Source organism: Silurus meridionalis, chromosome 7 (genome assembly GCF_014805685.1).
Source record: "Silurus meridionalis isolate SWU-2019-XX chromosome 7, ASM1480568v1, whole genome shotgun sequence".
NCBI classification, from domain to species: Eukaryota; Metazoa; Chordata; class Actinopteri; order Siluriformes; family Siluridae; genus Silurus; species Silurus meridionalis.
Genome location: NC_060890.1, coordinates 12890955 through 12904799, shown reverse-complemented (window position 1 = coordinate 12904799; position 13845 = coordinate 12890955). Strand labels below are relative to the sequence as shown.

Sequence of the window (13845 nt, the reverse complement as noted above, 5' to 3'; positions counted from 1 at the left end):
CTTTCACCTTAGAAATATTTCTAAGTTAAGAAACATGTTGTCTATATCCGATGCAGAGAAGCTCGTCCATGCGTTTATGACCTCCAGAATAGACTACTGTAATGCATTACTTGGTGGATGTCCTGCGTCATTAATAAACAAGCTTCAGTTAGTCCAGAATGCAGCAGCCAGAGTTCTTACAAGGTCAAGAAAATATGATCACATAACCCCGATCTTATCGTCCCTACATTGGCTTCCTGTTAAGTTTCGAATAGACTACAAACTACTGCTACTCACTTATAAAGCACTAAATGGTTTGGCTCCCATGTATCTATCCAGTCTTTTAACTCGCTACAATCCGCCACGCTCCCTAAGATCTCAAAACTCTGGGCTTCTAGTAGTTCCTAGAATAGCAAAGTCCACTAAAGGTGGTAGAGCATTTTCACATTTAGCTCCTAAACTCTGGAATAGTCTTCCTGACAGTGTTCGGGGCTCAGACACACTCACCCAGTTTAAGTGTAGATTAAAAACATATCTTTTTAGCAAAGCCTACACATAACACACATCACATATCATAACCTTGTGCTCCAGAACATCTGATCACATGCACATTATCAACTTGTGCTGTTAATATCATGAACAGCAGCTACGCTAATTCCTCTCCACTGCTTCTCTTTCTCTCCCCATCCCGAGACACCCTGAGGTTTGGCCAGCTCCAGTCACCTCCCACCATCTTGATGATTACGGACCTTTGAAGAAGTAGATGCCGAACTCACAAACATCCCGAACCATCTAGAGACGTACCAGTGCCATTTGGATCCCGCTACATGTGTGAAGTTTGACATTGGACCTCCTGAAGTGTTTAAAGGCTCTGGCATGGAGAAGCTGATGCTGGATCTGTGATGATCACAAATGCTGAGCTCATAAAACTAGGAGCTACTAACCATATAGACTGTATAAGACTGCAGAAAGAACATCACTTATAATCTTATACTCCAGTGCTCATGTTAGTTCTCACTCTCCAGTGTTCTGTATTGTTGAAAGATTTATGATCAAACTCTTGATGTCACCCAAATGAGGATGGGTTCCCCTTTTTTAGTCTGGTTCCTCTCAAGGTTTCTTCCTCATAACATCTAAGGGAGTTTTTCCTTGCCACAGTCACCACGGCTTGCTCATTAGGGACAAATTCACACCATTCACATTAACTGTTGATTTGTGTAAAGCTGCTTTGAGACAATGTCTGTTGTGAAAAGTGCTATACAAATAAACCTGACTTGACTTGACTTGATATAGTTTGACGTTGTGCTAGTGGTTCAGCTTTTCAGATATATAGGAGAAGTTCATTCACTAGAGAATAGATTCTCGAGGCATGCCTTACTGTACACAGAGAGATTGTGGGACTAGTCGAGCATTGTGGTGGGTGTGATAAATCGGAGGTACAGGTGCCTATCTTTGGCTTTGTAGGCGGGTATTTAAGTGCCATGTAAGTGTTCAAAATGAGATATTAGGCAGTAGAATGTGAGAACTCTTGAATGAATGTTCCTGTTTACACAATTCACACACACTGATCTGTCATCCCTGGCCACAGAGTGTTTTTTTTTTAAGTAACCTTCCTCTCGTTTCCTCAGCTTTCACATAATTTTTAAAAAGTTTAAAATTTGTAGCTTCTCTTTAAAACACATTACATTTAATAAAAAGTCAAAAGTCCAAAGTTTCAGGCTTTAACAGGATTATCTGCATCAAAGAGGAAATCAGCATATGTGTTAAATAAAAAGTGAAATATGAAAGAATGTATACTTTTATCCCTGTGTTAGATAATAGATTTTCAGTTTAGTAATCTTATTCAGCAAAAAAAAGGCAGGATCTGGGCCAAAAGCTACAAGCTAAGATTACCTATATCTAGTTCAGTATATATCTGATAGCGTGATTGCATTAATGAATGCTCCACAATACACAAGCAACAAATAGAGTCAAACATATGTTTGGTTTCTAACTTACATGTATACCAGACCCTTTTACATAGTGTTTTTTGCAAATTACCTAAAGAACAAATTCGATAATGGTTACAGAAATTAATTCAGCTTGCGAACATTCTAAACCACTATGCCACATGTGCTAAATTTATATCTATTGACAAATTCTCTGTTTTTTTACTTCTTCTGATAGTCCTTCTGGTAACTGTAACTTTATACACTTTTCTCTGTTTATTGTTGTATTTATTTAACCAATCATATTATTAATTAATGGAATGTTAAAATAATAATACATAAGCTTGTAGCAAGACAAGATTCCTAGTAACCATTTATTTTCTTTCATTTCAATAGAGTGCTGCCAGAAACACCCCTAGTAACTCTTATTGGAACATCTTGAACCCATGGAATCATCTTGGTCAAAATGATTTGTGTTTTCACTTTAATCTCATTGCAATTTCAGAGGGAAACTAAATCTAAATGCTATGTCAGTAACTACATCACTGTACAGTAATTTCAAGTCTGCTTTTCAACTGCTTAATGCACCACTCTTATAAATAAAACAAAAGATGAAGCAGTGACCATCTCTGCCTATTTTTGCACTGGAACTGTGCTTTCAAGCATTTCTCCCAGGGGAAGTATGGCTGTTATGAACAGTCTGCCCTTTGCCAACATAGGGCCAGTGGCAGCAGGGCTGTAATGAAAAGTGTGATTATAGCCAAATTTAGGCCAGCTTTGGCAAAGGGTAAATTTTTCATTACAGAATGCTGCTGTTGCCCCAATGTTGTTCACCTTGTAAAAGAAGCTATTAAGTAGTCTGATTTCATATCTAGGCTCATCTGGAGTGCTTTAGTTGTGCTCATCATCTGAGGACTGGCCCTTAACTCATTACATATTAATGTCTGAAACACTACATGAATGCCTTCTCTGGCTTTCTGTGCATGTGTGTGTGTGTGTGTGTGTGTGTGTGTGTGTGTGTGTGTGTGTGTATGCAAAGCCATCCCACATCCAGTGTGCATATCCCTCATCTCTCGCATGCTTCTTTCCACTCTATTTTATATATCATTTGTATATTATAAAATGTTATATTAAAAGACTTGTTGTATTGTTTTAAAGGGAATCCAGAAATTTAGAAATTTAGAATCTAGAATTTGTTTTTAGAATTTCTAGAATTATTCTTATAAATTCATAAGCATCAATTATTATTGTTTATATAGCATACACATATAGGTGGCATGGCACCCCCACTGACACCTTACAACTTCAGGGTCTGTAGGTTTGATCCTAGGTTCAAGTTCCCGTCTGTGTGTCTCTTTACTGTCAGTGAGTTCTACTCTTGTCAGTGTAGGTTTCCTCCCATCTTCCTAGAACATGACAGAAGGTGGACAGGTTACTCTAATTTGCCCCTAGGTGTGAATGAGTCAGTGCTCCCAGGATAGGCTCCAGATCCATCATGACCCTAACCAGCATAGAATAGTTACAGAATGTGAGTGAGTGGTAATATGTATAATAAAATAATTCACAATAAAATAACAAAGAGTGAATAATCAGTGTAGAAAATAGACACAGCCTCTATATTTGACACTGGCTTATTGTCATTGTTTTGTTGATATATCATTATACTTTCATAAAGAAAGTGATTAACTATTATTTTGCTTAAAATAGACTCATGAAAAGCAGAAACTCCATATTTATGAGGAACCCTTGAGGATGGATTGCTGCCTCGCTGTGAGTGTGAAAACTAAAAATAAAAGACAACAAAATTAGGCTCTGCGTGATACCCTACAAGCCTCTGAAGTGTCAAAACACACAGACATGAAATCACACCCCCTCGGGCGCTTGCCTGCACCTGAGCATTATAGGTTGCAAATACTGTAAAAAACAACCAAATTGTTCTATATTCTATTCTATTTAGTCTGAATACATAAGTTATACCACAATTTCTGTGGTTAAATCTTTTAAACAGACAAACATGTTATACCTATATACATAAATACCTTTTATACATTTTATTTGTTAAAATAGCAAATAAAAGCAAGCAACAAAAAAATCCAATAACATAAAAATAATAACAAAATAAATAAATAAATAAATAAATAAATAAATCCAATGCCTAAGACCAGCACATACGCATCATCCAATACACACAGCGCATCATCCCAATGCTGGCCAGTGTGCTTAAAGCATACACCTCTTTCTCTTTGTAATGAAAACAGAGTGAGAAATGAGTTGTGCATAGGAGCTTGGTGGGTTGAGTAACCTCTGTGTGTTAGGGGCACCTCTTTAATAGGAATAGACAGATCAATAGTGAACCATCAATAATTTTAATCCTGACATTTATTTATTTCCTATCAATAAAACATATAAATGGTATGCTCCTTTTTATCGGAAAGAAAAAATAAATAAATAAAATGGCAGACACAATATTGAGGTGCAGAAATGGAACTACTGCTTCTTTTTCCATCTTTCTTTTCCCACCGCCCACACACACACACACACACACACACACACACACACACACACACACACACACACAGAGGGAGGGAAAGAGAAAGAGAGGGAGATAGAGACTCAGGCAAGCATGCAGAAATGAACAAGAGAAAAATGAGAGTGAATTAGAAATTATTTATTTCACATAAAATTCAAATCATGGTATTCATATGTTCATAATCTTATTGTAGAAATATTCCCCAGTTTAAACACATAAAGATCTTTCATAGACCTTTTAATACAGTCTTGGTATTATTTGTTAGTGAATGAAAAGAAAATAAGTATCTATTTAATTAACTATCTATTCAATGTAAAATTCTTAGGAACATCTGAAGTGTGCAGTTGTGTTAAGGCATGCTACTAGCTCTATACACAATCGTTTAGCAGCTACTACCTACCCTGACATTTAAAGTATGCTATTGAATGAAAAATTCTACATGAAAAAATCTTTACAGTCATTGCAAACAGCATTCATTTATTCCTACATAGACTACATAGACTAAAAATTATCCATAATTTGAACCACACTAAATATACAGATATCTGATTTAATTCAATACAAAGTAATGAACTGAATTGGCTGTAGTACATTATAAAATAAACTGCTCCAAAAGAAACTATTTTTTTCCAGCACCACATTTTTACAGTACATGTTCTGTGAAGGTGTCATTATCTAATAAGATTTTAATGATTCAGCATATTGTATGAATTTGAGTATCAATACATTTTTATTTGTACAGTACTTATGACTTTGTCTTAGGGTTGCTTTGAGACATTGTTTCAAAGAAGCTTTTCAAAGATAAAGAAGTTGTAATAAACAATGTGAACGTTTACTGCCTATAAGTTTGTTCCTTATAATTGCGTTTATCCCTAATGAGTGAGCCTGTGGTGTCTGTGGCAAGGAAAAACTTCCTTAGGTGGCATGAGGTAGAAACCTTAAGAGTAACCAGACTCAAAGGGAACTTTATTGATCTTTAGGCTATTCAAGTGGAACAATCCTCGGCTGCACAGAGTGGTCTCCAATTTAAGAGAAGTCCATCCAGAGGTAGGGCATCATGCAGAATCAGGCAGAGCTGAAGAGAAGAAAGGGACTGGAGCATTGTTCACTGGTACCTCAGGAGCATGTTAAACTCGAGAGGGAGAGAGAGAGAGAGAGAGAGAGAGAGAGAGAGAGAGAGAGAGAGAGAGAGAAGAGGGGTGACAGGACAGATAATTGTTAAGCATTCACATTGTTTCATAAATGTTTAAACACACTGTACAGTGTGATCAGAATGTAGGTAGGTAGGTAGTGTGATTTGGGTGTAGTATGCATTCAACAGATTTCATAATGAGGAATATTTTCATCGAATATAAAATGCTGCTTTGTTACATAAGGTGTAATAAACATTAAAATGAATCAAGCCCACATGCTGTCCCCAGAACAAGTAGCTTAATCTTTATTTCAAATTGGTAAAGACTGCAGAGAGAGAGAGAAAAAAAAATCATTTTCACAGGTTGTTTTTCATGCTCTAATATGCTAGTATATTAGCTCAGGGACAAAAGCCAATGGCTTTGCTCAGCTTCAAGCAGAAACTGGAAAATTCCCCCCAGATCTGTAGTCTGATGTATGTGAGCAATTTTGACTTGCCAAAGCCAAAGTCTGTGCGCTAATGTATGCTGAAGTGGGCAGATAGTAGAGTGTATTATGAGGAGTCCCATTGCCTAACATCATGTCAGCAAGTTTGCCTTCATGCTCCCCAGCTGGTGGCTGTCTTATGATAGGAAAGCTGGATGGTGGGTGAGAATTGGCAAGTGACAAATGTCCACATGTCAATTCCATAAAGCCCATGCATTTTTCATATTATCTTTCTGTGCTGGTCAGTGGAACAGGAAAAAATCACGCAATACACATGCATATAAACGCAGTAGGAGGAAAGTTCAGAATACCCTTCTCAGTAATTGAAAGCACAGGCTTTAAACGAAGTGCACCAGAGTGTACTGTGACTTTGATAGTACAGCTAATTATCAGCATAATAGGAAAATAAATAATAAAATTAAATTTAAAGGCCTTGTACTTCAAACGTGTCCCCTTTTGATTCACAATAGAAAGAAATATTGGTCAGAGAGCTAATGCTTAATCACTGATGTGCTCTTTAGTTACTCTAATTATGTTCATTATATCCAGTCTAAGAGACTGGATGAAGGACAATAACAGTTTAAGCAATTGTACTTTTATAATGATGAATGCTTTACTCAGTTAAAAATTACAGGCAATTCATATTTTTGCTATATTGACAATGTGCTATATTAAGATTCTAAATATTGGTATATGATTATAGCACTGAAATTTGTATCAGTATGCCACTAGAATCTATATATAAGTTGTTTTTCGTGTGAAAGTAATATAAGCTAATGTTGTCTTGTCTGTAACTAACAGAAAGCAATTGCATTTATTTCAAAATATTAACTATAGTTTTCATCAAGTCGATCAAACAGCTCCTCCATGTGGTAGAGTAACCACTGAGCAGGCGAGGACTGGCTTTGGAGAGAGGATTGTATAATCGGATTACAGTGAATGCTTTAAGAGTAATGGAAAACTAAAAACTTCAGAAATGGAGAATGAATTCTACTTTTGATTTGGTAAAAATAAATAATATTTACATTATTGGTGCAAAGGGTACACTTTGATAAAAGTTTTCTAAAATAGACTTGAAGAACAGAAACTTGGTTTCCCTAGATCACTTTGTTTATTTGTGCATATTTTAAATATATTATACTTTGTTGTAATGTTACCACCAGTAACATTGAAGCTGCAATCAAATAATAATAATTAATGTGCTTTTTACACTGACATTTGGGCTTAGAATAAGGTTTTTGTACGCCTCAGCACATGGTACCATCCTCTCCTCAGTGCCTTCGGAAGATCGGCCTATTAACCCTGCCGCCTCTGGTTCTTTAGGGCACAGTGATCTCCAGCCCGTAAACGTAACGGATTTGGGTGGCTCGCCTCCTCCCCGGAAGCTCCTAGAACTTCTTCAGGGCACTGCTCAAGCTGCTCTGGGCATACCAGAGGTCACTCTCGAGAGACTGATTTCCTTAAGAGATTATCATCCACTCTCTATTCAACCGGGTGTGCCCCACTCTGGTGGGGTCCGAGCAGGCGCTGGTTATGGAACAAGAAGTAGAAACTCTCAGGGAAGCAAGCCATCGAGGTGGTCATTCCCCCTGACAAAGAATCCGGGTTCTACAGCCGGTACTTCATGGTTCCCATAAAGGATGGGTGGTTGTGTCTCATTGGATTTGCATCAGCAGAACCGCTCACTAATGAGGCTCAGGTTTAAAAATGCTCATGCTGAAACAAATCATGTCTCAAATCAGTCCAGAGGACACAATACACAATAGATCTGAAGGACACGTACTTCCATGTACCCATGCTTCCTTCACACAGGAAGTTCCTGAGGTTTGCTTTTGGGGCCAAAGCTTACCAATATCGGGTCCTTCTGTTTGGCCTTGAATCACAGTATATAAATACAAAAGAAAAAGAAAAGGATACCACCAATAAAGTAGTAACACTTTTAAACATATTGCACATAGGTAATATTGCATGGTTTAAATTAGTGTTATGGCACAGTTATTGCAAAAATCTTTGTTATTGCTATTATTGCACAGTTAAAAAAACAATAACAGTGTGTATTATTGTGACTAGTTTACTGGGAACAGCTCTGATTGTACAGTTGCTCATAGATGAAAGGTTAGAGTCGTTCTCCAGCATGATGATAGTTTAGCTACCAACCTCCTTTCTCCCTTCTCCTGTATAGTGTCCAGGGGAATCCCCAGGACTGAGCTGGCCTTCCTGATCAGCTTGTCCAGTCTTTTCCTGTCTGCAATGGAGATGCTGCTGCACCAGCAGACTACACCATAGAAGATGGCTGTGGGCACCACAGTGTCAAAAAAAAGTCTTTAGTAGCTCTCCCTGCACTTCAAATGACCATAGCCTTCTCAGCAGAAAAAGTCTGCTCTGTCATTTCTTGCAAATTGCCTCAGTATTATAGGTCCACTCTAGTTGACTGTTGAGATGAACACGCAGGTATTTGTAAGTGTCCACTTTCACAATGTTCACTGGTGATAGTGAAGTTTGTTTGTGCCTACAGAAATCCAACACCAGTTATTTTGTCTTCCCCGCATTTATCTGGCTGCTGCGCCGTTGGCACCAGTCCACAAAGTTATAAATCAGTCCTCTGTACTCCCTGTCATCATCGTCCGTGATTATGCTGACGATGGCAGAGTCATTAGAGAACTTTTGGGAATATCTGTTTTTTCCTGGCGTAGGACCACCGTGTTGTGGAATGCTAACAGCTAAACCCTGGTGTAAACAATTGGACCATGGCTGTGAACAGAGTTTCCAGACACGACTTTGAAATCCAAAGAAGTAGAAAGAGCAGAACAAAGCTGTGACTTTGTTGATGTCTGTAGTGCAGTTCACATTTACACACATATACACTGAAAGAGAAAAACACAAAGTGCCGGAACACTAAAAAAAAAAAAAAAAAAGTACAAACTTGAATGGGAGCTGGGTACATTGTGGTTTGGCTAAATCCTAAGCCAAAAGCTGAAAAAATAAAATAAATTGTTTACGAACGAACCGTCATCCACTTAGTTCTGGATAAGGACTGAATAAATTAACTAAGAAGCACTTGAAATAGTTTGGGCAGTGATTTATTATTCATTATTAAAAATCTTAAAACACTGAAATTGCAGATACAATTATGATCCAGTTTACTGTTAAACTTCCCACAGCCACACCATGCACCCTTCCTCACAAGCTGCTGTGGGAAGTGATGCATCATTATCTCCCATGCATGGAAAAACACAATAGAGCCAATGACATATTTCTCACTTCACAAGATTCATGCACAACTGGAATTATTTTACTTGCAAAACATCTGCAAAGACTTTATATTAATAAGAAACTGTTGCTAATAAATAATGCCATTGTTGCAAATTCAATATAGTAGGAAGACATTATATCTGTAAAACAACTGATTATTCATTTTAGTTAATAGAAGGTTTCTATTCAAAGGTCAGTGTAAGAAAAGGATAGTGATAAAACCATAATAAGTTTGCAACACTCTACAGAACTTACAGCAAATTGGAGGAATGTTTATAATAAGTATATTTCAGTGTGTACACGAAATAAAACCAGCTTTTTATGTTGACCAAAATGTTGGTTGTAAGTTTTGTTTTACTATTAAATTTTACATAAAAATCTTTTACTTTGACTAAAGAAAATAATGCTAAACAGTCGAGTAATTAATGGAAATAGTACATTGCAATAATATTATAGATAAGATAAACCTTTATTCGTCCCACAGTGGGGAAATTTCTAAACAAGTAGCTTTGCAATAGCAAAGCCTGCAAAAATATTCGGAACTCATCAATGTTCCTCTCCATGGAAATCTTTAGTAAAAGGCGAAAGATTTATTCGTGAATGAAGAGAAACCTGAGCTATTTTCATGCTAGATTCATGCTTTCTTAAATAGTAGAGTTAAGGGAAAATGCAGCTCCTTAAACTATTAATCATAAAATTACAGGTAGCCCCTGACTTCCGAAATAGATAGGGACAGGAAAAGTGATCATAAGTCGTAAGAAGAGTGAGACTTGCATGTCTCGGTCCCACAATGCATGCCTGCCAGGCGTTCTTCTTCTTCCTCCTCTGTTTGTGGCATTGTCAAATCTGAATATTGCCTGCGGATTTTGAAAGTTTTCTTGAATATATTTGGATTTTTTTTTGTTTTTTATAATCACAAAACTCAACAACATTGAATATTCAAAAAACAATATCTGAAATCATCCATAGAATGCTACCTGTGTAACATATAATAACATTCACTTTTGCATTAGAAAATGTTAAAAATGCATCTAATCTTTGGTCTTGCTCTTCAATATTACATCACTGATCCTGCTCTACATTATTTAGAATTTTAAATAATTAGTCACAATTGTTTCACACGGTCATTCTTTTAGTTGTATTGTATACTCCTGTATTTTTGTAAAGATTTACTGAAAACACATACTTCTTACAAAAACATACCTTCATTATTTAATCCTCTGTTACCACCAGTACCATTTCAAACAAAAACACATCCAGTTGGATGAAATAAATATGTTACATACTACATGCATAGCTTACATGTAGCAAAAACATGCTAGGAGAAAAGTGCATTAAATCCCCCAAATGCTGTGACAGCGATATGAATCTCTCACACTCATAAAAGCACACAGACTAAAAGTACAGGTAGTAGGTCCAGTAAAGCAGATTAATGAAGATGAAGGAGAGAGGAAAGGTCAGACGTGAATAGTTGTCAATGTAATGTGGGTTTTCCACATGGCAGCAGTTCAGGAAACAAACAATGCGGCGTAGCATTGATAGGGACTTGGTGCACCTGCTCTGGGGCTGGGAGGATGGCTTTTCCTCTTTAGTGTCACTGGGAGTGGGACTGCTAATGCTGCCAGCACGGGACAGCATCTCCTCCCTTTTGCGTACCCGCAGAGCATGGCTGCCGATGGATGTGACAATCCCATTCATTTCATCCTCACGTTCCTGCATCTCCTGTCCATACTGACAACCACAAGAGACATGGAAGGTAAAGAAGAGACAATAAGAGACAAAAAGAAATAATGTGGGTAGCTGAGAACGTTTTTAAACATCATAAAGCTTTAGTTTGTTTTTCATTGTGAATCAGATGATGCAGGCAATAAAGAATAATAATAATGACACTGATGCTGCTGCTGCTGATGATGATAAAAGACAATGGATAGTACAATAATCATATTCATGAGCACTGTTATATTTTAATGATGGTAGTAAATATAATAATGAAAGCATGAACATTAACAATGTAAAAAAGAAAATTCATTTGTTTTTCATTTTCTTCAACCAAGATAAATATCCCAGAATTGATTTAGGAGTGACATCCTCAGTATGCTGGCACAGTGATTTTTCAGTCCAGCTCTGGTCCATAATCCTCCTGTTTGGAGCATCATTTGCAAACACAATGCTGACATTTATTTTTTACCTTTTTCCAAGGTGTTTTTGGTGATACAGTATAATCAATTTGCCACCTTATTTAAGAATATATTTATTCCAACTAAATTCATTATTTCATTATTAACAAAGCTACTTAATGTTAATCAGGCAATCAGTGATGAATGGCATTAGGCTGGATGTAATTTGGTAGAACCTTCATGAAGCATATAAAATTAACCAATAAACAATTAGGATCCATAGTTTAAGACTTCCCTATAGTTTCACTGATATTAATTAATAATATTAACTGAATTATAAGACAGAAAGCATGAGTTGAGTTATTCTGCATGACCTAGCCACACCTCTTGTTATATCAACTGCAACTCCACTCCATTCACACATATCTTCTCCAGGTAACTGCCTGTTCCAATGGCAACATAATATATAACAGCAATCGTATGACTTATTTTTTTTATGCAATGTCTGCACTAACAGACCCTAATGTAAAACCACTTAGAAAGATAAAGTCTTACCTTATATGCATTGGCAGCATTGGGTTGGTGTAAAGTACAGAAATGGGCCACAGCATACTCTATGAGGGCACCAAAGATGAAGCTAAAGCAGATGCCCAGGTACACATCAATTGCTTTAATGAAGCAGTTTGCATTAGGCAGAGAAGTGCGTGCACCCATCATCAATGTGGTCATTGTCAGAACTGTGGTCACACCTTTATATGGAAAAACATTTGAAAGTATATAATTTTTATATATTTAAAAATATATTTTTAGCCAAATGAGATAGACAGGGTTCTTTTGTCCATACCTATGCAAATACGGGCAGGGACAGAAGACTGACTGATCCAGAAGGAGACCCAGGACAAAACCACTAGGGCACTCGATGGCACATATGTCTCCAAAATAAAGTATAGGATGCTTCGCCTCAACTGGAAGTGGAAGATTAGCTTTGGGTACCTGCCTATAAGGAAGTAACATAATCAATACAGTGTGCACTGTAAATGTATAAACTGGTTTGTGTGCACTGAAAGGGGATAATAGGCACATACCGGTCTCATAAACAGCTTCAGACTCTGAGGTATAGTAGTCCTCTAAAGTGTACTGGGCCAGCTGCAGAGTATCAAGTCCACTAACCGACTGGTTCCCACGTGTCCAACAAAATACCACATCTTTCACATTATAACCCCCTGTTAGAAGTACATGTCGATTAAGAAAAAAGTCAATTCCATGAAACCTTGTGCCTAATTAAATATGCAACCATAATATTTGTTTATGATTATGAGTTATCAATCAGGATGATAATCAATAAACTCTAAAGGCTTTTGATTAGAACCGTATAGTTTATAGTTTACTCTCTGCAGCTTTTAAAACTCACTCAGAATTCTCCAAGGCCAAAACATATTTTACAAGAAAACATGCAGGAATAATTCAAGTGTGAAGTAACCTTAGCACGCCTGTCCTTTCAGAACAGTTCTGCTAATCAATCATCTCTCCTGGACTAGATGCAAATGTTTGTACACTAAGTTGAACAAGTTATAGAAAATACAAACTAATAATATAAAAAGGTCTTCAACTGTCACTTGCTCTGCTATATAACTGAGATAACTAACTGTAAGTCACCCTTGATAAGGGCATCTGCCGAATGCCATAAATGTACATGTAATTATATTACCTCATGCAGAGATAATATAATTGGTAGCCCTAAGTGTCCTTTTCCTAATGAACTACATCATAAGTAAATATAATATTAATTTCAGATACCTCAAAACTGAGAACCAGTTGTGTTTTGCACTGTGCCTCCTGGCATGCTGTCTGTTATAAAATAATTGGAAGGTCAAGGCCAATTCTCATTTTTCAAGTGATAAAAAATATCGGAACATGTGACTGAAAGGTTTTTGTTGCTCAAGTGTGTCCAGTTAGATTGTTTGTTTAAATATTTAACACCGCTGAATGTCTAATTTGTGTATGAGTTCTGGGTTTCACTGTGAAGACTACGTTTGTTATTAAACCAACAGGGAAACTAGAGGGCTGTCTATGGGAGAACAGCATATAAGACTTACAGCTTTCTAGCTGAAGTGTGCATGTTTGTTTGTCCATTGGATACTTGGTCAGGTCCATACTGCAGGCCACTGTGGTGGTAATTCTGCCGCCAAAGAGAGAGAGAGAGAAAGACAGAGTTCAAATAAAAAGACAATGAGAATTGCAGTTTGTGAGCTGAATAGGAGCACAATCACACTTAATCACGAAGAAATTGCACATTTTAATATAATCCTGCATGCAAAATACTGAGGCTACAAAGTTTCTGCCTCACCTCTCCCTACCCTTCACCTGCCTCGCTGTCCTTCTAAAGTTTCATGTTTAATACAGTAGCAGGGGTTTCATTGAT

At 37.0% G+C, this 13845-nt stretch overlaps 1 protein-coding gene and 1 non-coding gene across 2 annotated transcripts in view; both read right to left on the bottom strand.

The window, feature by feature from the left end:
- Nucleotides 1–9041: 9041 nt before the first annotated feature.
- The window catches only part of gabrz (gamma-aminobutyric acid type A receptor subunit zeta), an 89743-nt gene continuing 84939 nt past the window's right edge, over nt 9042–13845 (bottom strand). The window contains exons 6-10 of the mRNA XM_046854907.1: nt 13520–13602; nt 12509–12646; nt 12268–12420; nt 11979–12172; nt 9042–11037 (exon numbers count right to left, since the gene is read on the bottom strand). Coding sequence (XP_046710863.1) covers nt 10702–11037; nt 11979–12172; nt 12268–12420; nt 12509–12646; nt 13520–13602 — 904 coding nt within the window. The 3' untranslated portion in view covers nt 9042–10701. The remainder of the gene's footprint in view (nt 11038–11978; nt 12173–12267; nt 12421–12508; nt 12647–13519; nt 13603–13845) is intronic.
- Nucleotides 9812–9926, bottom strand: LOC124389460. Its single transcript, XR_006926590.1, has one exon. It is a non-coding gene; the product is annotated as a U5 spliceosomal RNA (small nuclear RNA).